Consider the following 17,384-nt stretch of genomic DNA (forward strand, 5'->3'; position numbering starts at 1 on the left):
TTTTATTTATTTAAAAACCCCACAACTGTTCTGGCTAATTAAATAGCCACCATTTAATAGGCCTACTATGTGGAGACAGGTTTGAAAGGTTCCAGATGACTTCTAAGAATTACTTAAGTGTCAGGACTACCATGAAGATGATGATTCATTTGAAGCTCAGTCTGATTACAGATTAATAGATTTTAAGGCCAAAAGAACTGTTATGTCTCCCCTTGTCTGACCACCTGTATACCACAGACCAAAGAACCTCACCCAATAATTTCCACATCAAGCCCATAATTTCTGTTTGCGTTATAAATTTGTAAAAGATATAGTCTTGATTTAAAGTCTTCAGATGAAGAATAATCCACCATCTACCACACCGAACCTTCTTTTCTCCAACTTTTCCTAGAAATTTACAGTAAATTGTGGAGATTATTCTAATATTTATCTAACACTACTCTAAAGAATTTGGACAAAGTCACATTTACTTTTGAAATATGTTTCTTTTACCTTTAACTAATTAAAACAGTAAAATAATAGCTAATCATTACCCAATTTGGAATGTGTAAATTGGCTTCAACAGGAGAGTATGCCCCAGAATACCCCATGCCCCAGTAGTTAGTTAGGGAGATTTCTTGGGAGGAAGGAGACCAAGTTCATATCCCTACTGTACATCTGGCAGAGCAGAGTCTTCAGCCTGCATCTCCCACAGCCTGAGTGAGTGCACTAACCACTGGGCTAAGAGTTACAAGTGGGGATGACGTTCCCCACTATGCTGCCCTTCTGGTTGTTTTGTGAATTTAGCCCTTTAAAAATGCCCAGAAAGAAAATGTTTTGTGTTGAATTACATTTCATTTGACCCAAATGGGACTTTTTATATTTGCTGGAAAATGTTGGCATTTTCAGATTTGGTTCAATGTGAACCAATTTTTCCCTCCCAATTTTACAGAACTGCCAGTTAATTTAAAAAATCAGTTATTCGCCCAGCTCTAGTCACATATTTCTTCTGCCTTGACAAATGAATTAGGATATCATTTCACTCAAATCTAGAAAATTCCATGACAAACAGACAGATTGTACAAAGGGCACCTATGATGCTAGAGAGTAGTTGTCAAAAACAAATTTGCCCACGTTTCCGTAACAGTAGCAATTACATTTTTGGAACTGGAAATTTGCTCAAGCAGTTACTGAAACTATGGCTCAGTTGCAGAAACTGTGATATAGTACTACACATGAACATATTCTTTCCATCCTCCTGAGAAAATCTGGGTGTTTACATACATATGGGTTCATTTAGTGGGAGCATAGTAGTTGTGAATCCTAAAGAAACTCACAAGGAAAATTCATTATCTGGTAACTTCCTATCTGGAATTAACACCCCCCTGATTGATTTACCTGCTGGGCACTGATACTGGAGGCACTTTAGATTTGTTACAAAGGTGCTCTGGAGATAAGCCACCCCTCATTAGTTGCTCTCCAGATGAGTACTCCCAAAGCCGTAGAAACACTTAACACAGTAAAAAGCAACAGAGGGTAAGAACCTCACGTTCTTACCCACGAAAGCTTATGCTCCCAATACTTTTGTTAGTCTTAAAGGTGCCACAGGACCCTCTGTTGCTTTTTACAGATTCAGACTAACACGGCTACCCCTCTGATACTTAACACAGTGGTTCCTACCCCTTTTTTTGGTTTGGAGCATCTCATTTGTAATGAATTTGAATGTAAACACCCCTCCTCCCCAATATTCCTAAAGCTGTCACTGAATCTCACCTATTTTCGGTCCATTTTCTCTCCTTTCTTTCTGGTCTGTTTTTTAAGGTCTCTTTCCTTTCTGAGTACTTTCGAGGTTTTGCTCCTCATTTTTTTAAACTTTGTTTTCTTTCTACCCCATTGTTTCCCCAAATCTCCTCTCCCCTTCTTTGCCCTTCTGTGAAGCCTGAGTTCTCGGTCTTTTCCCCTTCTTCCTCTCTACAGTTCATTGCATGACCTGTATGTATACTGAGCTAAAATTACATAATGCTGGAAGAAGATGAGCAAGCTACAGTAGTATTACTGCCTGAGAAGGTTAAGCACTTGGCACACCACATTCTGTAATACTGGTGTATGGTACCACCACTGAGAAAGAACAAAAAGTAGTTTCCTAAGTGTACTACATCGGGTGTTCCCACACACTTTCACAGTGTGGATCTCTCCGTTGTGACTGCATAGACTCTTCTTCCTTTCCACCATTAATGATCACATAATATTCCTGTTGTGACTACAGCAATAGTTCACATAGAAATAATATTAAGAATGTATTTTTAGTGCTCTTTTAGTGCAATTTAGGAGCTGGAAATAAGGAAGAGGAGCCAGCATCATGTGACCAGGCATTTCTCTGTGGATCACCAGCAAGCATTTCATTGACAAAGAGTGCTCTACAGACCACAGTTAGCAACCTCTGTTCTATACTATCACTGTAAGAAACAGATCTCAGACGCACTGGGGAGAATTGATTTATCACAACATAGCAACTCAATAGACGAGAAAGATAATACACATTTGATTTTTAATTGATTTTTCAATGTCTGATTTCTCACTTTGAAAACAGATTTTAAAAAGTGACCAAAAAAGTTAAACTGCAGCTAAGCATTATTTTAAAATATACAGTTGAAATGGATAGTGCAGACCTACTGACTGTTGTTACTCATGAACCTGTTTTTAGCTCCTTTAACGGGTCTGTTGAGCCTTTTTACTATTCACTTTTGTTCCTCTTGAACAAAGAACTGAAACTGAAAGCTTGCCCTGCCTTCTGTACTTCAAGATCAACTATCCCTATGATGGGAACAGAGTGGCATGTCTCTGAACTGATTTCATTTCTTAGAGGTTTCCCCACCGACATCTGTCCCTATGTAGAGGCATCACTTTCATCTCCCCATTTCTTTTTGAAGTGCCAAAGACAGATACCATTTCCTTTCCAAAGGAAAGGGTCTTGAAAACATCCACCGCCAATCCTGGCTTGGAATTATCCAAACCTATTTCTTCTGCTTTCTAGTACCTAAATATATGTTGATTAGTGCCTTATAACTACTGAAACAGTAGTATTGTCTAGAAAAATTTGCTGATCAACAACAGAATATTTTTCTGACCAATAAAAGATTACTTCTCATATGACAGGAATTATATTTATTGCCACATTTTTGTCTTAATGGTAACATTTACTTGAAGCAAGTTACCATATAACCCACATGAAAACAGCAGCATATCAACTCCAGAGAAAATATTTTGTGAAAGTTATTTTGTTATCAAAACACTTCTTTTACTTTTCAGAACAATCGAAAACTATCCAGACAGGATAGAAATATTTATTTCTGAAGAGCATAAAAAGGTACTTTTTCACCTTGATTTTGAAAAGAATGAATCAAATGCATGTCTTGACCAAAATGTAACCTTTTCCCCCTTATTTTTTTTCTTGCCACATCTACAGGAAATAGATCACCAAAACAGATGGAATGAATAGATCTTTTACCTCCCAGTGGCTGAACACCAGCTGCGGACTGGCCAGGCCACTTGTTCTCTTCCTGATTTCATCAGCAAACCCAAAGCTTTCTGCTACTGGCAGCACTGCCTTAATAATAAACATGTCAGTCCCCTCTTTCATCTCCTCTTGTAACACTCGGCCTTCTCGTTTGGACAAGACAGCGTATACACGACCTGCAAAGGCATAAGTCTTATTAGTTTGTTGAGCCTTTCACTGTCTTTGCTTCAAGGCAAATACATAATTATTTATTTAGGAAAGCTAAGTATTAAATATAGGGTATACTTTCTATGACTCAGTATCTTTCCTGTAAGATTGTGGGTGGACTAATTAAAATCATACAAGGCATACATTTGTCAGTTACTAAAACATGCAAATCCACAGTATATCCATGTTTAATAAATCACTACTACTGTGTGGTTGTTACACTATGTACATTTTATGACAATATGATGTATATTTCTCAAAGGCATACTGCAGCAAAGAAAACATTTGTATAAATATCCATTAAGCTTGAATATTTTAAATTGTATTATCTGAAAAGAATGTGGGAGTGTGCTGTTAGACATATTTTATTTGTAAATATCCCCATTGTCGGTCAACTTGGCTTTGATATTTGAAAGTTATTATCTGTCACTCCCCACTACTTATTACCTATTCTCACACACTATAAACATTCCACACACATAGAGATATAAATGTAAAGAGTAATTATTATCAAGTGAAATTAAATCCTTTAAGGCCAGTGAGTTGGGCTTTCTGTGGGGAACTTTGCAGAGGATGTGAGGTGAGGGAATCTAATCCACAGATAGGCCATAACGAATGAGAACAATAGCTACTGCATCTTTGCAGCCTCACTGCAGGCCGGTAGATTCAAATAAGTGTGGATCCAACAGCTCTTGCCTATCACCTCCAATGACATTTTCTGCTCTTGCCAGGACACACCCCCTCCTAACCCACCCCTCATGTGGTCCTCTGCATGTGGGTGAATTTCACCTTTACTGTGTACCTTGTCTTCTTGTTACTTACGAAATTTGAAAAAAGTGTTTTAGGTTCTAAACTGTGAAATCAGACACAAAAGTCAGAGCATCTTCAAGACAAATGTACTGGATGTGGCGTGCATGTATGAGATTTGTTGATATAAGCTAAACAACTGCAAGCCTAAGGAATCCCTGAGAGCATGTAGGGAATTCTGAAACACCAAAAGGTTATATTTTTATACAGCTTCCAACTGCTGATTTATTGTACAAATGTACATTACTTTAAAACACAAGCTTAGACATACATTGCACAAGAGCATTATCAAGGTCACTGGAAATATTCATGGTAATATACAGAATTTATTAAAATTGTTAAGGCAAATAACTTCCAAACTACATTACAGGATATTAAGATTATATTTTAAAATATTCATTGTATTCCTTATGTTTAATAGCAGAGCTGAAACCTTGCATACAGATACACCACCTATTATCAGCACCATTTATTACAAAGAATCTGTCAAACCTACTGGAGAGACACATGTTGAGCTATTCTGGGCTAAGTGTTATTGAAGTCTGTTTCCCCAAAACATACAAGGTAGTAGAGATTTTTTTTTCATCTCAATAAAGGTTTTTCAATTATATGTATTTCATCCAAGTAGTTTGGATTGTTGCTTCAGTCATTGCTACCAGAGAAAAGTTATATGAGGATCTGAGTCTACAAAGTATAACTGTTCTTTGGGATAAATCCTGAAATCCACCCACTCTCCACCCCCTTTCGGACTACACTGGAGTGGAGAACTGGAGTGGGTGTGGGAGTCAGGATCTTAGAAGCCACAGGGGTTTGTGTGTAAATGCTCTGAATGCTGCAGAGCCTAGTCCTTGAGGGGAGGAGTGGGAATCTGAATCACTGGAAGAGGTGCTGAGGATAGGCTAGACTAGTACATTGTTTTATCTAATAGGTTAAATACTGGCCACAGAGGGTCTGATCATAGCTCCAGGCCCAACTGCAAGTGGGTTTCTAACCCGTACCAAATTATCTTTTTGACTGGTTGTGTATGCGCATGTGCTTGTATGTATGCTGGAAGCACCTTTTTTCATCTCTAAATACCTGAAAAGGAAATTTATTCTGAAGTTATGACAGTACCTCAAAAGTAGAGCAATATTTTGATGCTGCAATATACCAAAAAGCCTGAATAAGATGTAATTTACGTATGCATCTGCTCTTAATGAAGTTCAACTCTTTAAAAATAAATAGATGCAAACGAAAGTAAATATGAAATTAACAAGAAACTGACTACTCAAGCTCTATGAAGTGAACAGAATCGCATCCTATATAGCTATAGCTATATACGAGCTAGAGCTGTAAAGAACAGTAAAGACGGTTACTCACCGTTGTAACTGTTGTTCTTCGAGATGTGTTGCTCATATCCATTGCAATCAGGTGTGCGCGCGCCGCGTGCACGATCGTCGGAGAATTTTCTACCCTAGCAACACCCGGCGGGTCGGCTGTGGAGCCCCCTAGAGTGGCGCCTTCATGGCGCTGGATATATACCCCAGCCGACCCGGCGCCCCCTCAGTTCCTTCTTGCCGGCTACTCCGACAGTGAGGAAGGGGGGCGGGTTTTGGAATGGATATGAGCAACACATCTCGAAGAACAACAGTTACAACGGTGAGTAACCGTCTTTTCTTCTTCGAGTGCTTGCTCATATCGATTCCAATCAGGTGACTCCCAAGCCTTACCTAGGTGGAGGGGTCGGAGTGAGACATTGCTGTGTGCAAAACCGCTGATCCGAATGCAGCATCGTCCCTGGACTGCTGTACCAGTGCGTAGTGAGCTGCAAATGTGTGGACTGATGACCAAACTGCAGCTCTACAAATGTCCTGAATCGGAACTTGAGCCAGGAAGGCAGTCGAGGAAGCTTGGGCCCTCGTTGAGTGAGCGGTGAGGTGCGGTGTTGAGACACCGGCCAGGTCATAGCAAGTCCGGATGCAAGACGTGATCCAGGAGGACAGGCGTTGTGAGGAGACCGGTAAGCCTTTCATTCGGTCGGCCACTGCAACGAAGAGTTGCGTTGTCCTTCTAAAGTGCCTTGTGCGGTCAATATAGAAAGCCAGGCCCTGCGTACGTCCAAAGAATGCAAACGCTGGTCATGGCGAGTAGCATGTGGTTTAGGATGGAAGACTGGGAGAAATATATCCTGATTCATGTGAAACGGAGAGACCACCTTAGGAAGAAAGGCAGGATGTGGACGAAGCTGCACTTTATCCTTATGGAAAACCGTGTAAGGGGGCTCGGATGTAAGCGCCCTAAGTTCAGAAACGTGCCTTGCTGAGGTGATGGCTACGAGGAAGGCTGTCTTCCAGGATAGGTACAGAAGTGAACAGGTGGCCAGTGGCTCGAATGGAGGCCCTGTGAGCTTGGAGAGAACCAAGTTGAGATCCCACGTCGGAACGGGCTGACGTTGTTGTGGGTACATCCGGTCTAAGCCCTTGAGGAATCTAACGACCATCGGGTTAGAGAATACCGAGGACGCGAGTTCCCCTTGGTGAAAGGCCGATATAGCAGCCAGGTGAACCCTAATTGAAGATATCGCCAAACCCTGCTGTTTTAGGGAGAGGAGATATTCCAATATGAGAGGAATAGGTGCCTGTAACGGGAACACGGCTCCTTGTTCGCACCAACAGGAGAACCGCTTCCACTTGGCCAAGTACGTGGTCCGTGTTGAAGGCTTCCTACTGCTCAGCAGAATCTGTTGGACAGAGTGCGAGCATTGCCGCTCTGCCTGGGTGAACCATGGAGCAACCACGCCGTGAGGTGGAGTGATTGTAGGTCGGGATGACGTAGTCGGCCGTGGTCCTGAGAGATGAGATCTGGACACAACGGAAGCGGGATCGGTGACTGAACCGAGAGCTCCAACAGCGTGGTGTACCAGTGTTGCCTCGGCCACGCTGGAGCGACTAGAATTACTCGAGCCTGGGCTCTGCGTAGTTTGAGCAGCACCTTGTGGACCAGTGGAAATGGAGGGAAGGCGTAAAACAGGTGGTCTTTCCAAGGAAGGAGAAACGCGTCCGATAGAGAGCCCGGAGCTCGCCCTTGTAGGGAGCAGAACGCGTGGCACTTCCTGTTGGCTCGAGATGCAAACAGGTCTACCTGGGGAAATCCCCACCTCTGGAAAACGGAATAGATGATGTCCGGACGAATAGACCACTCGTGCGTCTGAAAGGACCTGCTGAGTCGGTCCGCTAAAGTGTTCTGGACTCCAGGGAGGAACGATGCCGTGAGATGGATTGAGTGGGCGATGCAGAAGTCCCACAGGCGAATGGCCTCTTGGCATAGAATCGACGAACGTGCTCCTCCTTGCTTGTTGATGTAAAACATGGCCGTGGTGTTGTCGATGAGAACTAACACACAGCGGCCACATAGGAGATTGAGAAATGCCTGGCACGCCAGGCGCACCGCCATCAGTTCCCGAACACTGATGTGCAGGGCTAGCTGGGGTGCAGTCCACAGGCCCTGGGTATGGTGTTCGTTGAGATGGGCACCCCAACCCAGAGATGAAGCGTCTGTGACCAGGTGCAGAGAGGGTTGTGGGGCGTGAAACGGCATCCCCTCGCAAACCACACTGTGATCTAGCCACCAGGTGAGGGAGGTCAAGACCGAGTTCGGAACCGTGATCACCATGTTCAGGCTGTCCCGATATGGGCGGTATACCGATGACACCCAGGTCTGGAGTGGGCGAAGCCGAAGTCTGGCATGCCTGGTTACGTACGTGCAAGAAGCCATGTGACCCAGCAGGGTGAGGCACGACCTCACCGTGGTAATTGGGAAGGCCCTTAGTCCTCGAATGAGGCTTGTGATGGTATGAAAACGATTGTCTGGTAGAATAGCTTGTGCACGTCCGGAGTCTAGGACTGCCCCAATAAATTCTATCCTCTGGGTAGGCTCTAGCGTGGATTTCTCTTTGTTGAGTAGAATGCCCAATGCGTGAAATGTGTGAACTATTATGTGTACGTGAGCTCGAACTTGCTCTCTGGTGCGACCGCGTACCAGCCAGTCGTCTAAATACGGGAACACCTGTACCCCTTGCCGACGAAGGTATGCCGCCACGACGGCCATACATTTTGTGAACACTCTTGGGGCCGAGGATAGGCCGAAGGGAAGGACTGCAAATTGGTAATGCACCTTGTTTACCACAAATCGCAGGAAGCGCCTGTGAGGAGGGTAGATTGCTATATGGAAGTATGCGTCCTTCATGTCGAGGGCGGCGAACCAGTCTCCAGGATCCAGGGAAGGGATAATGGTCCCCAATGAGACCATGCGGAACTTCAACTTTACTACGAATTTGTTGAGTCCGCGTAAGTCTAAGATGGGTCGCAGACCCCCTTTGGACTTGGGAATCAGGAAGTAACGGGAATAAAATCCCCTGCCCCTTAATTCTAATGGAACCTCCTCTATGGCCCCCAAAGATAGGAGCGTAGAAACCTCCTGTATAAGGAGTTGCTCGCGAGAAGGGTCCCTGAAGAGGGACGGGGAGGGGGGGTGGGAGAAGAAAACTGGAGAGCGTATCCCCTCTCCACCGTGCGAAGGACCCAACGGTCCGAGGTTATAAGGGACCAAGCACGGTGGAAATGGGAGAGGCGATCCCGAAAGGAGGGGGCTGGATCCTGGGAGATGACTGGGGCGCCGTCCTCGACCACACCTTCAAAAGTTCTGCCTAGGGCCTGAAGGTGGCCGAGGTGGCCCCTGGTTCTGACCGGGTTGAGGGCCGGTCAATCTCCTCCTACCACCTCGCCCCCGCCTTCTGGCAGAGTCCTGTCTCGGACGAGGTGGGGCGGGGGTAGAACCGCTGAGGCTGAGGTCGAAATGGCCTGCGCTGGGGTCCCGGAACATGCATCCCTAGGGAGCGCATGATTGTTCTCGAGTCCTTGAGGCTCTGCAGACGAGAGTCCGTCTTGTCCGAGAACAATCCGTGTCCCTCAAAGGGTAAATCCTGCAGAGTTTGCTGCAGTTCCAGAGGCAAGCCCGAGACCTGGAGCCAGGAGATTCTCCGCACGGCGATACCTGAAGCCAGGGTTCTCGCAGCCGAGTCTGCTATGTCCAAGGAGGCCTGTAAGGAGGTCCGTGCCACCTTCTTACCCTCCTCCACCAAGGCCCCAAACTCTTCCCTGGAGTCTTGGGGAACCAATTCCTTGAACTTCCCCATAGAGTTCCAGGAATTAAAGTTATAGCGGCTCAGGAGCGCCTGCTGATTAGCCGCTCTAAGCTGTAGCCACCCGGCTGAATAAACCTTACGCCCAAACAAATCGAAGCGCTTAGCGTCCTTCGATTTGGGCGCTGCGGCCTGCTGACCGTGGCGCTCCCTTGCATTCACCGATGACACCACCAGTGAACACGGCTGGGGATGAGTGTACAAGTACTCATAGTCCTTTGAGGGGACAAAGTACTTTCTTTCCACCCCTCTGGCTGTGGGTGGAATAGAGGCAGGAGTTTGCCATATCGTAGTGGCGTTAGCCTGAATCGTACGGATCAGGGGCAACGCTACTCTGGATGGGGCATCCGCCGAGAGGATGTTCACAATGGGGTCCTGCACGTCCACTATCTCCTCTGCCTGTAGGTCCATATTACGTGCCACCCTACGTAATAGGTCCTGGTGTGCCCGGAGATCTATCGGGGGTGGACCTGAGCTCGTTGTGCCCGCCACCGCCTCATCTGGGGAAGATGAGGAAGATGCCTCAGGTGGCAAGGGATCTAAGGGCGGGTCATGGTCCAATGAGCCCTGGAGCGGAGCATCACCTGCCCCTGGGTCCAGGACGTCAGGTGGTGCGGGCACGGAAGCCTCCATGCCCCCTGGAGGAGGGCGAGAGATGGTGGACTCTGGGGCCCTTCGCTCAGAGTGCACCGAGCGAGAGGCTGATGGTGGTGGAGCCCCTTGTGCTTGGTGGTACGCCCACGGGGTCCAGAATGACCAGTGTGAAGGTCCCGGAGCGGGATCCTCCGCTACCTCCTGCCAGTGGCCCATGTCCGGCTCAGCGGCCTGCCCCTGAGGGGGGTATGCCGATCTCGATGCCCCATCGGAGGAACGGGACACTGATCTCGATGGCCATGGCGGTGCCGACCGCGCCGAGATGAGCTCCGGAAGATACGGTGCCGTTCGGTGCCGGTCTGGAGATGATCGGTCCCTATGCGGTGCCGGTGAGCGGTGCCGAGATCGGGATCGGTGCCGATGACCGCGATGGTGCCGAGAGTCCGACCTGGACCTGGAAGGCGACCTCGAGTAGGCCCGGTGCCGGGAGCGGCCCCTTGACGTCGAGCGTCGCTCGTATCGGTGCCGGGAACTACGTCTCGAGTTCGAACGGTACCGACGATCATAATGGTGCCAGGACGTAGAACGGTGCCGCGACGATGATCTTAGCCGCGAGTACGACCGGTGCCGAGGTGATAGTCGGCGCCGGGACTGCGAGCGGCGTCGGGACCTGCTTCGTGACCTGGATCGGTGCCGTGGTTCCAGTCCTTGAGACGGTGGGCGCATCATGGCAGGTTTTCCCCTGGATTGCACCGGACGAGGAGCCAACGGTGCCGGTGGTTGGGGCGGTGCCGGCTCCGTGAGAGCAATCAAGTCTCTCGCCGTCGCGAAGGTCTCTGGGGTCGACGGGAGACACGGCTCTATCACTGACCGCGGTGGAGCCGGAGTCGACGGTGCCGGAGGCACCTGCTTTTGGTGCTCCACCGGTGGACGCGGCTCTACTCAGGACGGCAGTCTGCTGCGCCTTACGGGATTTCTTATGTCCCGGGGATAACGATCGGTGCCGAGGCACTTGCGGCGGGTGCGGTGCCGAAGGGGTCCGGTGCCGCGGAGGCTTGTCCGACTCCACCCGCGGTGCAGGGGCAGTCGGTGCCGCAGGGGCACTGTGCACCGAGGCGCTTGGCGCTGGGGCTTGACGCGCCGATGGAGTGTCCGGGCTAAGTGCCGCCTCCATGAGGAGTTGCCGAAGCCGAAAGTCCCGCTCCTTTTTGGTTCTCGGTCTGAAGGCCTTACAGATCTTACACTTATCTGTTTGATGGGACTCTCCCAGGCACTTCAGACACGAGTCGTGCGGATCACTTGTGGGCATAAGCTTAGCGCAGGACGCGCACTGCTTAAAGCCGGGAGCCTTGGGCATGAGCCCGGCTATGCGCCGGGGGAAAAAGGGGGAAGAACAACCCCCTTAATCCCCTTTAACTATCTACAACTATTAAAGAGTAAACTGAACAACTATCTAAAACTATATAACAACTACAACTACAACTATCTACAAAAACGGAATAAGCTAGGGAGAGTGGAGAACAGCTATGCCGCGCTCCACAGTTCCAACGACCGTCAGGGGCGGTAAGAAGGAACTGAGGGGGCGCCGGGTCGGCTGGGGTATATATCCAGCGCCATGAAGGCGCCACTCTAGGGGGCTCCACAGCCGACCCGCCGGGTGTTGCTAGGGTAGAAAATTCTCCGACAATCGTGCACGCGGCACGCGCACACCTGATTGGAATCGATATGAGCAAGCACTCGAAGAAGAATCAATGTTTATGTTATCAGTAGAACAGTGCTATGGTAAAAGGCATTTCATCAAAATTTCACTCATGTCAGCAAAATCCAAGACAGAAACTTGCCAGAGGAAAAAGGAAAAAAAAAAAGAAAGAAAGAAAGATCAACAGCCTAAATGATAAATTTCTTACCTGATCATTTTCTTGCTATTCATTACTAATGGGCTAATGCCCCCTTCACCCACCTGTGGAATTCAGAAGTGGTCCAATGTTGTTGCTGGAGGTTCCGAGACTAAGCTCTGCCCTTCAGCTCAGGCCACCAGAAGAGTTTTTCCACAGCTGTAGAAACACTTCAGCAGCCAATTAGCATTGAGACAACTTGAGATAACATATTAAATTAACCTCTCCCTTTCGATTAAAAATTCAATTTATATTCTGGTCATTGAATTTGAAGAGGAGCTGCTAACAAAGAAAATCATCAGGTAAGACATTTCTCATTCTGTTGCATCTCTCCTCATTCATTACTAATGGGAAGTAGTGAGCAGTGAATCCCAGAAGTAAGGAGGGGAAGGATAAGCAGAGTTTAATTATTATAGTAGAAAAACAGACAGGAATGGAAGTTCACCCCAGATAAAGCAAGTGCTTTATAAACTAAGGAGTTATTTGAGAACCAACCCAGTAGCACCTGCCAAAGGATGCCTCTGCAGAGGAATGGAAACATACTTTGCAAATCTTTCTCAGATGAGGCTCTCACACTTTCCCCCCACTCTCTCTCTGGACTTCTGTGAATAGTTTTCCAGATGCACAGCACACCAACTGCTGCAGGATTTTTACATCTTGCCTGCAGCAACCTGGAGGCCCTAAGGCATTGGCAGTTTGGATACAATGAGATGAACAGGGTACAACTGGCATATGTAATCCATATGCTTGAGATATATCTTTAGAGCTCTAGGTACACCCATTTATGCCACAACTTTCCAAGGATCAGAACAAAGTGACGAGAGAAGTTTTCCCCAGGAATTGTGGCAGAGGAGCTTACCTTGAATTGAAAGGTTACTGGAGCTATATGGATAACCTTTTCCTCTAACGAAGGATGGTTCTTGCATAGTTATGGCAGCTAATTGCAAAATTTGCCTTTTGGAGATAATGGTGACTAGAAAGGACAGCCACAGGCTTGCCTAATTTGTCATTGTGATTAAACTTAGCAGCTGATACTCAAAAGGAGGATCCAATGTACTTGTCTACAAAATATTGCTAGGGCTGATATCCATGTTTTTAAGGTGCTTCTCTGTAGGATCCAACCAGACTGCTTACAGAAACGCTAGTGTAGCTGAGATCACCACAGAACTTTGGGATTATTATAATATCTGTATCACAACAGCATCCAGAGGTCAGGGACCCACTGTGCTTGACTCTGCACAAAGAAAGAGGCAACCATCTATGCCCCAAAGAACTTTCTGTTTCCCCCCACACCAGAAACATACATTTGCCCATATCAATGAATAAAATATTCTGGTTGAGTTCTGGATACCAAACTGTATGAGAGGCTAATGGAGAATCTATAACGAACTACAGTTCTCTTCTGATGCCCACGCTGTTAGCTGTAGGTGTTCCCAGTATGAATGAAGGAGTTCCTGCTTCAAGAGGTCTGTTTTCTTCAAGGGCAATGTGAGATCCTTGGTTACCTAGCAAGTCCCAAGTGCCTTCCGGATCAGTGGAGGACTAGGAGGAGGACTACAACTCTCTTTTCCTCTTTCCTGTATCCTTTATGTGAACTGTCTTGAAAGGTAGCAGATTCTTCTCTATCCAAGACATTATTTCCATTGCCATGAAGAAGCTTTGGCCTCTGGTTATTCCCTGGTTTCGGAACAGATATAAACACTCACACCTCAGTCATAAGCCAACCTCAACAGGAGGTAGGAGGAGGTTTCCTCTGTGAGTACCCACATTGTTTCTTACACCTTCTACTGATGCATCTGGTACTGATCACTGTCACAGACAGGATACTGGGCTCAATGGACCACTCAAAGAGGTGTAAAAATGAAACAACAGGATGTGTACTACGGGATTTTGGAAATTTGTTTTTCCAATGCTTCCATAGCGAGTACAGTATGCAAAGGTCTAGAATGAAAGTTGAGCTGGTTCTCAGCATGTTGTTTGTACCTACCTGCCTACAAAGGGGCATTCAGATGTGATCTGAAAATGACACCTAACTTTGCACTGCATAAAGTGCATAGTTCTATGCCCAAAGAAGACATTTCAGCAGGTACATTTTGAGAAAACCATGCAGCGGATGAAGCTTATGCATGGCACCAGCAATCCTAGGCATTGGAGAGAACTGAGGACTGATGACATCTCAGGAAATGAGGGATGCAATGAAGTTTTGGATCTTTGCAAATACTTACCATTATTATCATTATGCCCAGAGCCATGTCTGTTCTGACCTATGGATTAGCAATTCTCTGCATTAGGATCAAAAGCTCTTCTTGATTTTGATGAACTGGTAACTATGGATCCTTTCCAGCAGCTGTTCACTTAGTGTCCATGCCTGGATATAGGTGCATAAGATACAGCCAGTGCCTTGCTCTGACTACAGCAGCCACTTTATAGTCTGGGTACAGCTGGTAGATCGTGGGGTCTTGTACACAAATGCTCTTTTTGTCTGTGTTGTGCTGAGGATTTCTTGGTTTGGAGGAAATTTATCTAGGCATCCTTGGAAACTTCTGCTCTAGATTTTTCCCTCTGCCAGAGGAAGAGAACCTTCTCGGATGCCCTGGGTGTCCGTAGTAACCAGCGAATTGCTATGGTGGCTTTGACAGCGAGGATAGAGGCCTCTCTGTAGTCTCAGCTACTAGTCTCTCTAATGTTTCTCCAATAGTTCCTCCCCTGTAAGTTTGCTTGCACAAGATATCCATTTAGGATGAGCTATTCCTGGGTGCAACATGGCTGCCTTATAGCCATCAGGTTAGAATCCACTGCTTGTCACAAATCACATCAAGGGTTTGACCAAGACAGAACTTGAGACATCTCGTTCCAAGCAAAGTTCATACTCCTAGAAGATAAGCCACTTGTTTGCCACAAAGTAGGCTTTCCTTATTAAATGTATGAAAAACCTTTGGTCTGAATAACTACAGCTTTGCAGTGTGTCATCACTTTTATGGTCTATGGGGTCTTTTGGAAGGAAGTCCCTTTCTGAAGGTGTGACTATGTCTTTCACTACTGGAGCTACTGCTGTATCAGAATTTGGCTCCCCAAATTATATAAAAACAAAGAAATTTCATAAAATGGTTTAGTTTAACATTTAGTTTAATCGGGTGTCCTCATTTGGATCTTATGACTCCCTCACAAGGCATCAATGAGAAAACATGTATCTAATAAGGCTTAACAGGGAAGATATTTGATTAATATTAATGAGTTCCTTGCAAGCCACTGACTGCCATCCTGTTCTGGAAAAGTTACGTAAGGTTTTTTGTTTTGTTTTGTTTTGAATGCATGTGTGGTACTTCTTTCCGCAGCTGTTCACAGGTGGGAGGATAGTACACTACCCATCATGACACCGGGATCACACAGCAGAAGAGGGGTGTTGGTACACATCTCTGGATTATGGCAGGCAGCCTTTCAGGGTCACAGGGACATCTAGCACCCAAATAAGTATGATAGGAGCAACCTAGTACTACTCGGAGCTTTACTCAGTAAATCAGTGTCATTTTGAACGTCGGAAGGGATTGACCTGTCTGTGTCTCATGAAGGCACATCTTCATGGGGACTGGAATCCACATGTGCCTCTGTTCTGGTCACAAATGGCCTGAAGGGCTCCTAAGGCTTTCATGTGGGGTCCGCATGTGGAGCAGTGGTATGCAGGAGAGACCGTTTCCCACCATTCAGCATCTCAAGTGCATTTCCCTGCCAGAGCAAGGGTTTATGGCTGATAAGGTACAATTCCCATTCTGCCTCTGCCTGAAATCTGAGCCCCTTTCCCTGGCAGAGTGAGGGCCTTTGGGCTGAAAACCAGACAGGCAAAATTTCCAGTAGGCTGCAGCCTGATGCAGGGCTACACAGGCATGCTGCAAGGTGGGGGAGAGACAGTGAGCATGATACAGAAGAGAGAACTTGTAGGAGAAATTCCAAACACTCCCCCAGGGAGTAGGCAAAGGAGAAGGGTTTTAACCCCTAATTTTCATCCAACCTCTTCATTAACAATATTAATCGCTGCCTTGGGAAGGACAAATTTGCTTTTGCCTTTTTGAGACCTCGAGTTTTCAGGGCTTACTCTTGATTATCATGAGAATCCCCTGCTTCGCAGTGGGAGGAAGGACAGCTGTGTAGGAGTTCTGATTCTTTCCGCAAAGAGGTTGGAATCCACGTTGGTATCAGGGGTGGGGGCAGGAGGGGAGGAACCTCTGGATCCGTTCAGGGTTTCTTCCCCCTCCAGCTCAGGTCAGTTGTGGGATTTATCACCTGAGCTGGTGGGATAGCTTGCTCCTGATCCTTAGACTCTTGCCCCAAAAGCTCAGAAGGCTCCTCATTGGGCTTTTCTGCAATGGACTGGCAGCTCCTTGGTGCAGGGGGGGAGACCTGACATGCTTGTTTGACTCCGACTCCTGTGCTCTGGCAGTGTGAGGATTGGCTGTCTGGGAACAATTCACTCTCTGTAGTGCTTGTAAATGCTGTCTCACATAGGGAACACTGCTTAGATTTAAGGCAGGTGTTTGCAGGACAGCTCTGCCATGCCTGAGTGGGAGCAGCGGAGTCCCGCAAGGAGGTGCGGTAGCAGCAGATCCAGGTGGTTGAAATCTCCATGCTGCTATTTATCCAATCCAGGGGAGGAGGAAGATTCTAAGTTGCAATTGCATGAAAATATATAAAAATAAAGATTTTACAACAAAATGGTCAAGAGAAACTGAACCACGAACTTGTTCCAGGCCAGAGGCAGCAAATCTGGTGGCCTGAGCTGAAAGGCGGAGCTTAGTTCTGGGGTTTCCAGCAAAAACACTGGACAGCCTCTGAATTTTCCTCAGGTGGGGAGCATTACCCCATTAGTAACGAATGAGGAGAGAAGCTGTGCAACAGAAAGACAGCAATATCAACAAGGAGCACCAGTTAAATAATCACTGAGCATCTGATATTCAGAAGGTTCACGATGTATTTGGAGCTTTCCAGAAGAGAGAACTGTTTAAGAAAACAGGAGAAGAAGTGGGTATAGAAGGAGTTTTGTAGTGAATGACGTAAAGTAATCAAACATTAAATCTACTGGACAGGAGCAGATGCTTGTGGGAAAGTTAGAAGGTGTTTGTGAGATCCATGTATCTAATTTTAAAAGAAGTCCCATTCAATTAGACATATGCAAGCTTACAACATATTTCTGCCCCTCCTCCCATTTTTATAA

The 17,384-nt window shown here is 46.5% G+C and overlaps 1 protein-coding gene across 2 annotated transcripts in view; it reads right to left on the minus strand.

Annotated features, from left to right (window-relative positions):
- EFL1 (elongation factor like GTPase 1) overlaps positions 1–17,384 on the minus strand; it is a 151,078-nt gene that overhangs the window by 14,604 nt on the left and 119,090 nt on the right. For both annotated transcript variants that reach the window (XM_005307231.5, XM_065559341.1), the window contains exon 19: positions 3,488–3,672. In XM_005307231.5, coding sequence (XP_005307288.2) covers positions 3,488–3,672 — 185 coding nt within the window. The remainder of the gene's footprint in view (positions 1–3,487; positions 3,673–17,384) is intronic.

The sequence above is a fragment of the Chrysemys picta genome, chromosome 10 (assembly GCF_011386835.1).
Source record: "Chrysemys picta bellii isolate R12L10 chromosome 10, ASM1138683v2, whole genome shotgun sequence".
Classification (NCBI taxonomy): domain Eukaryota; kingdom Metazoa; phylum Chordata; order Testudines; family Emydidae; genus Chrysemys; species Chrysemys picta.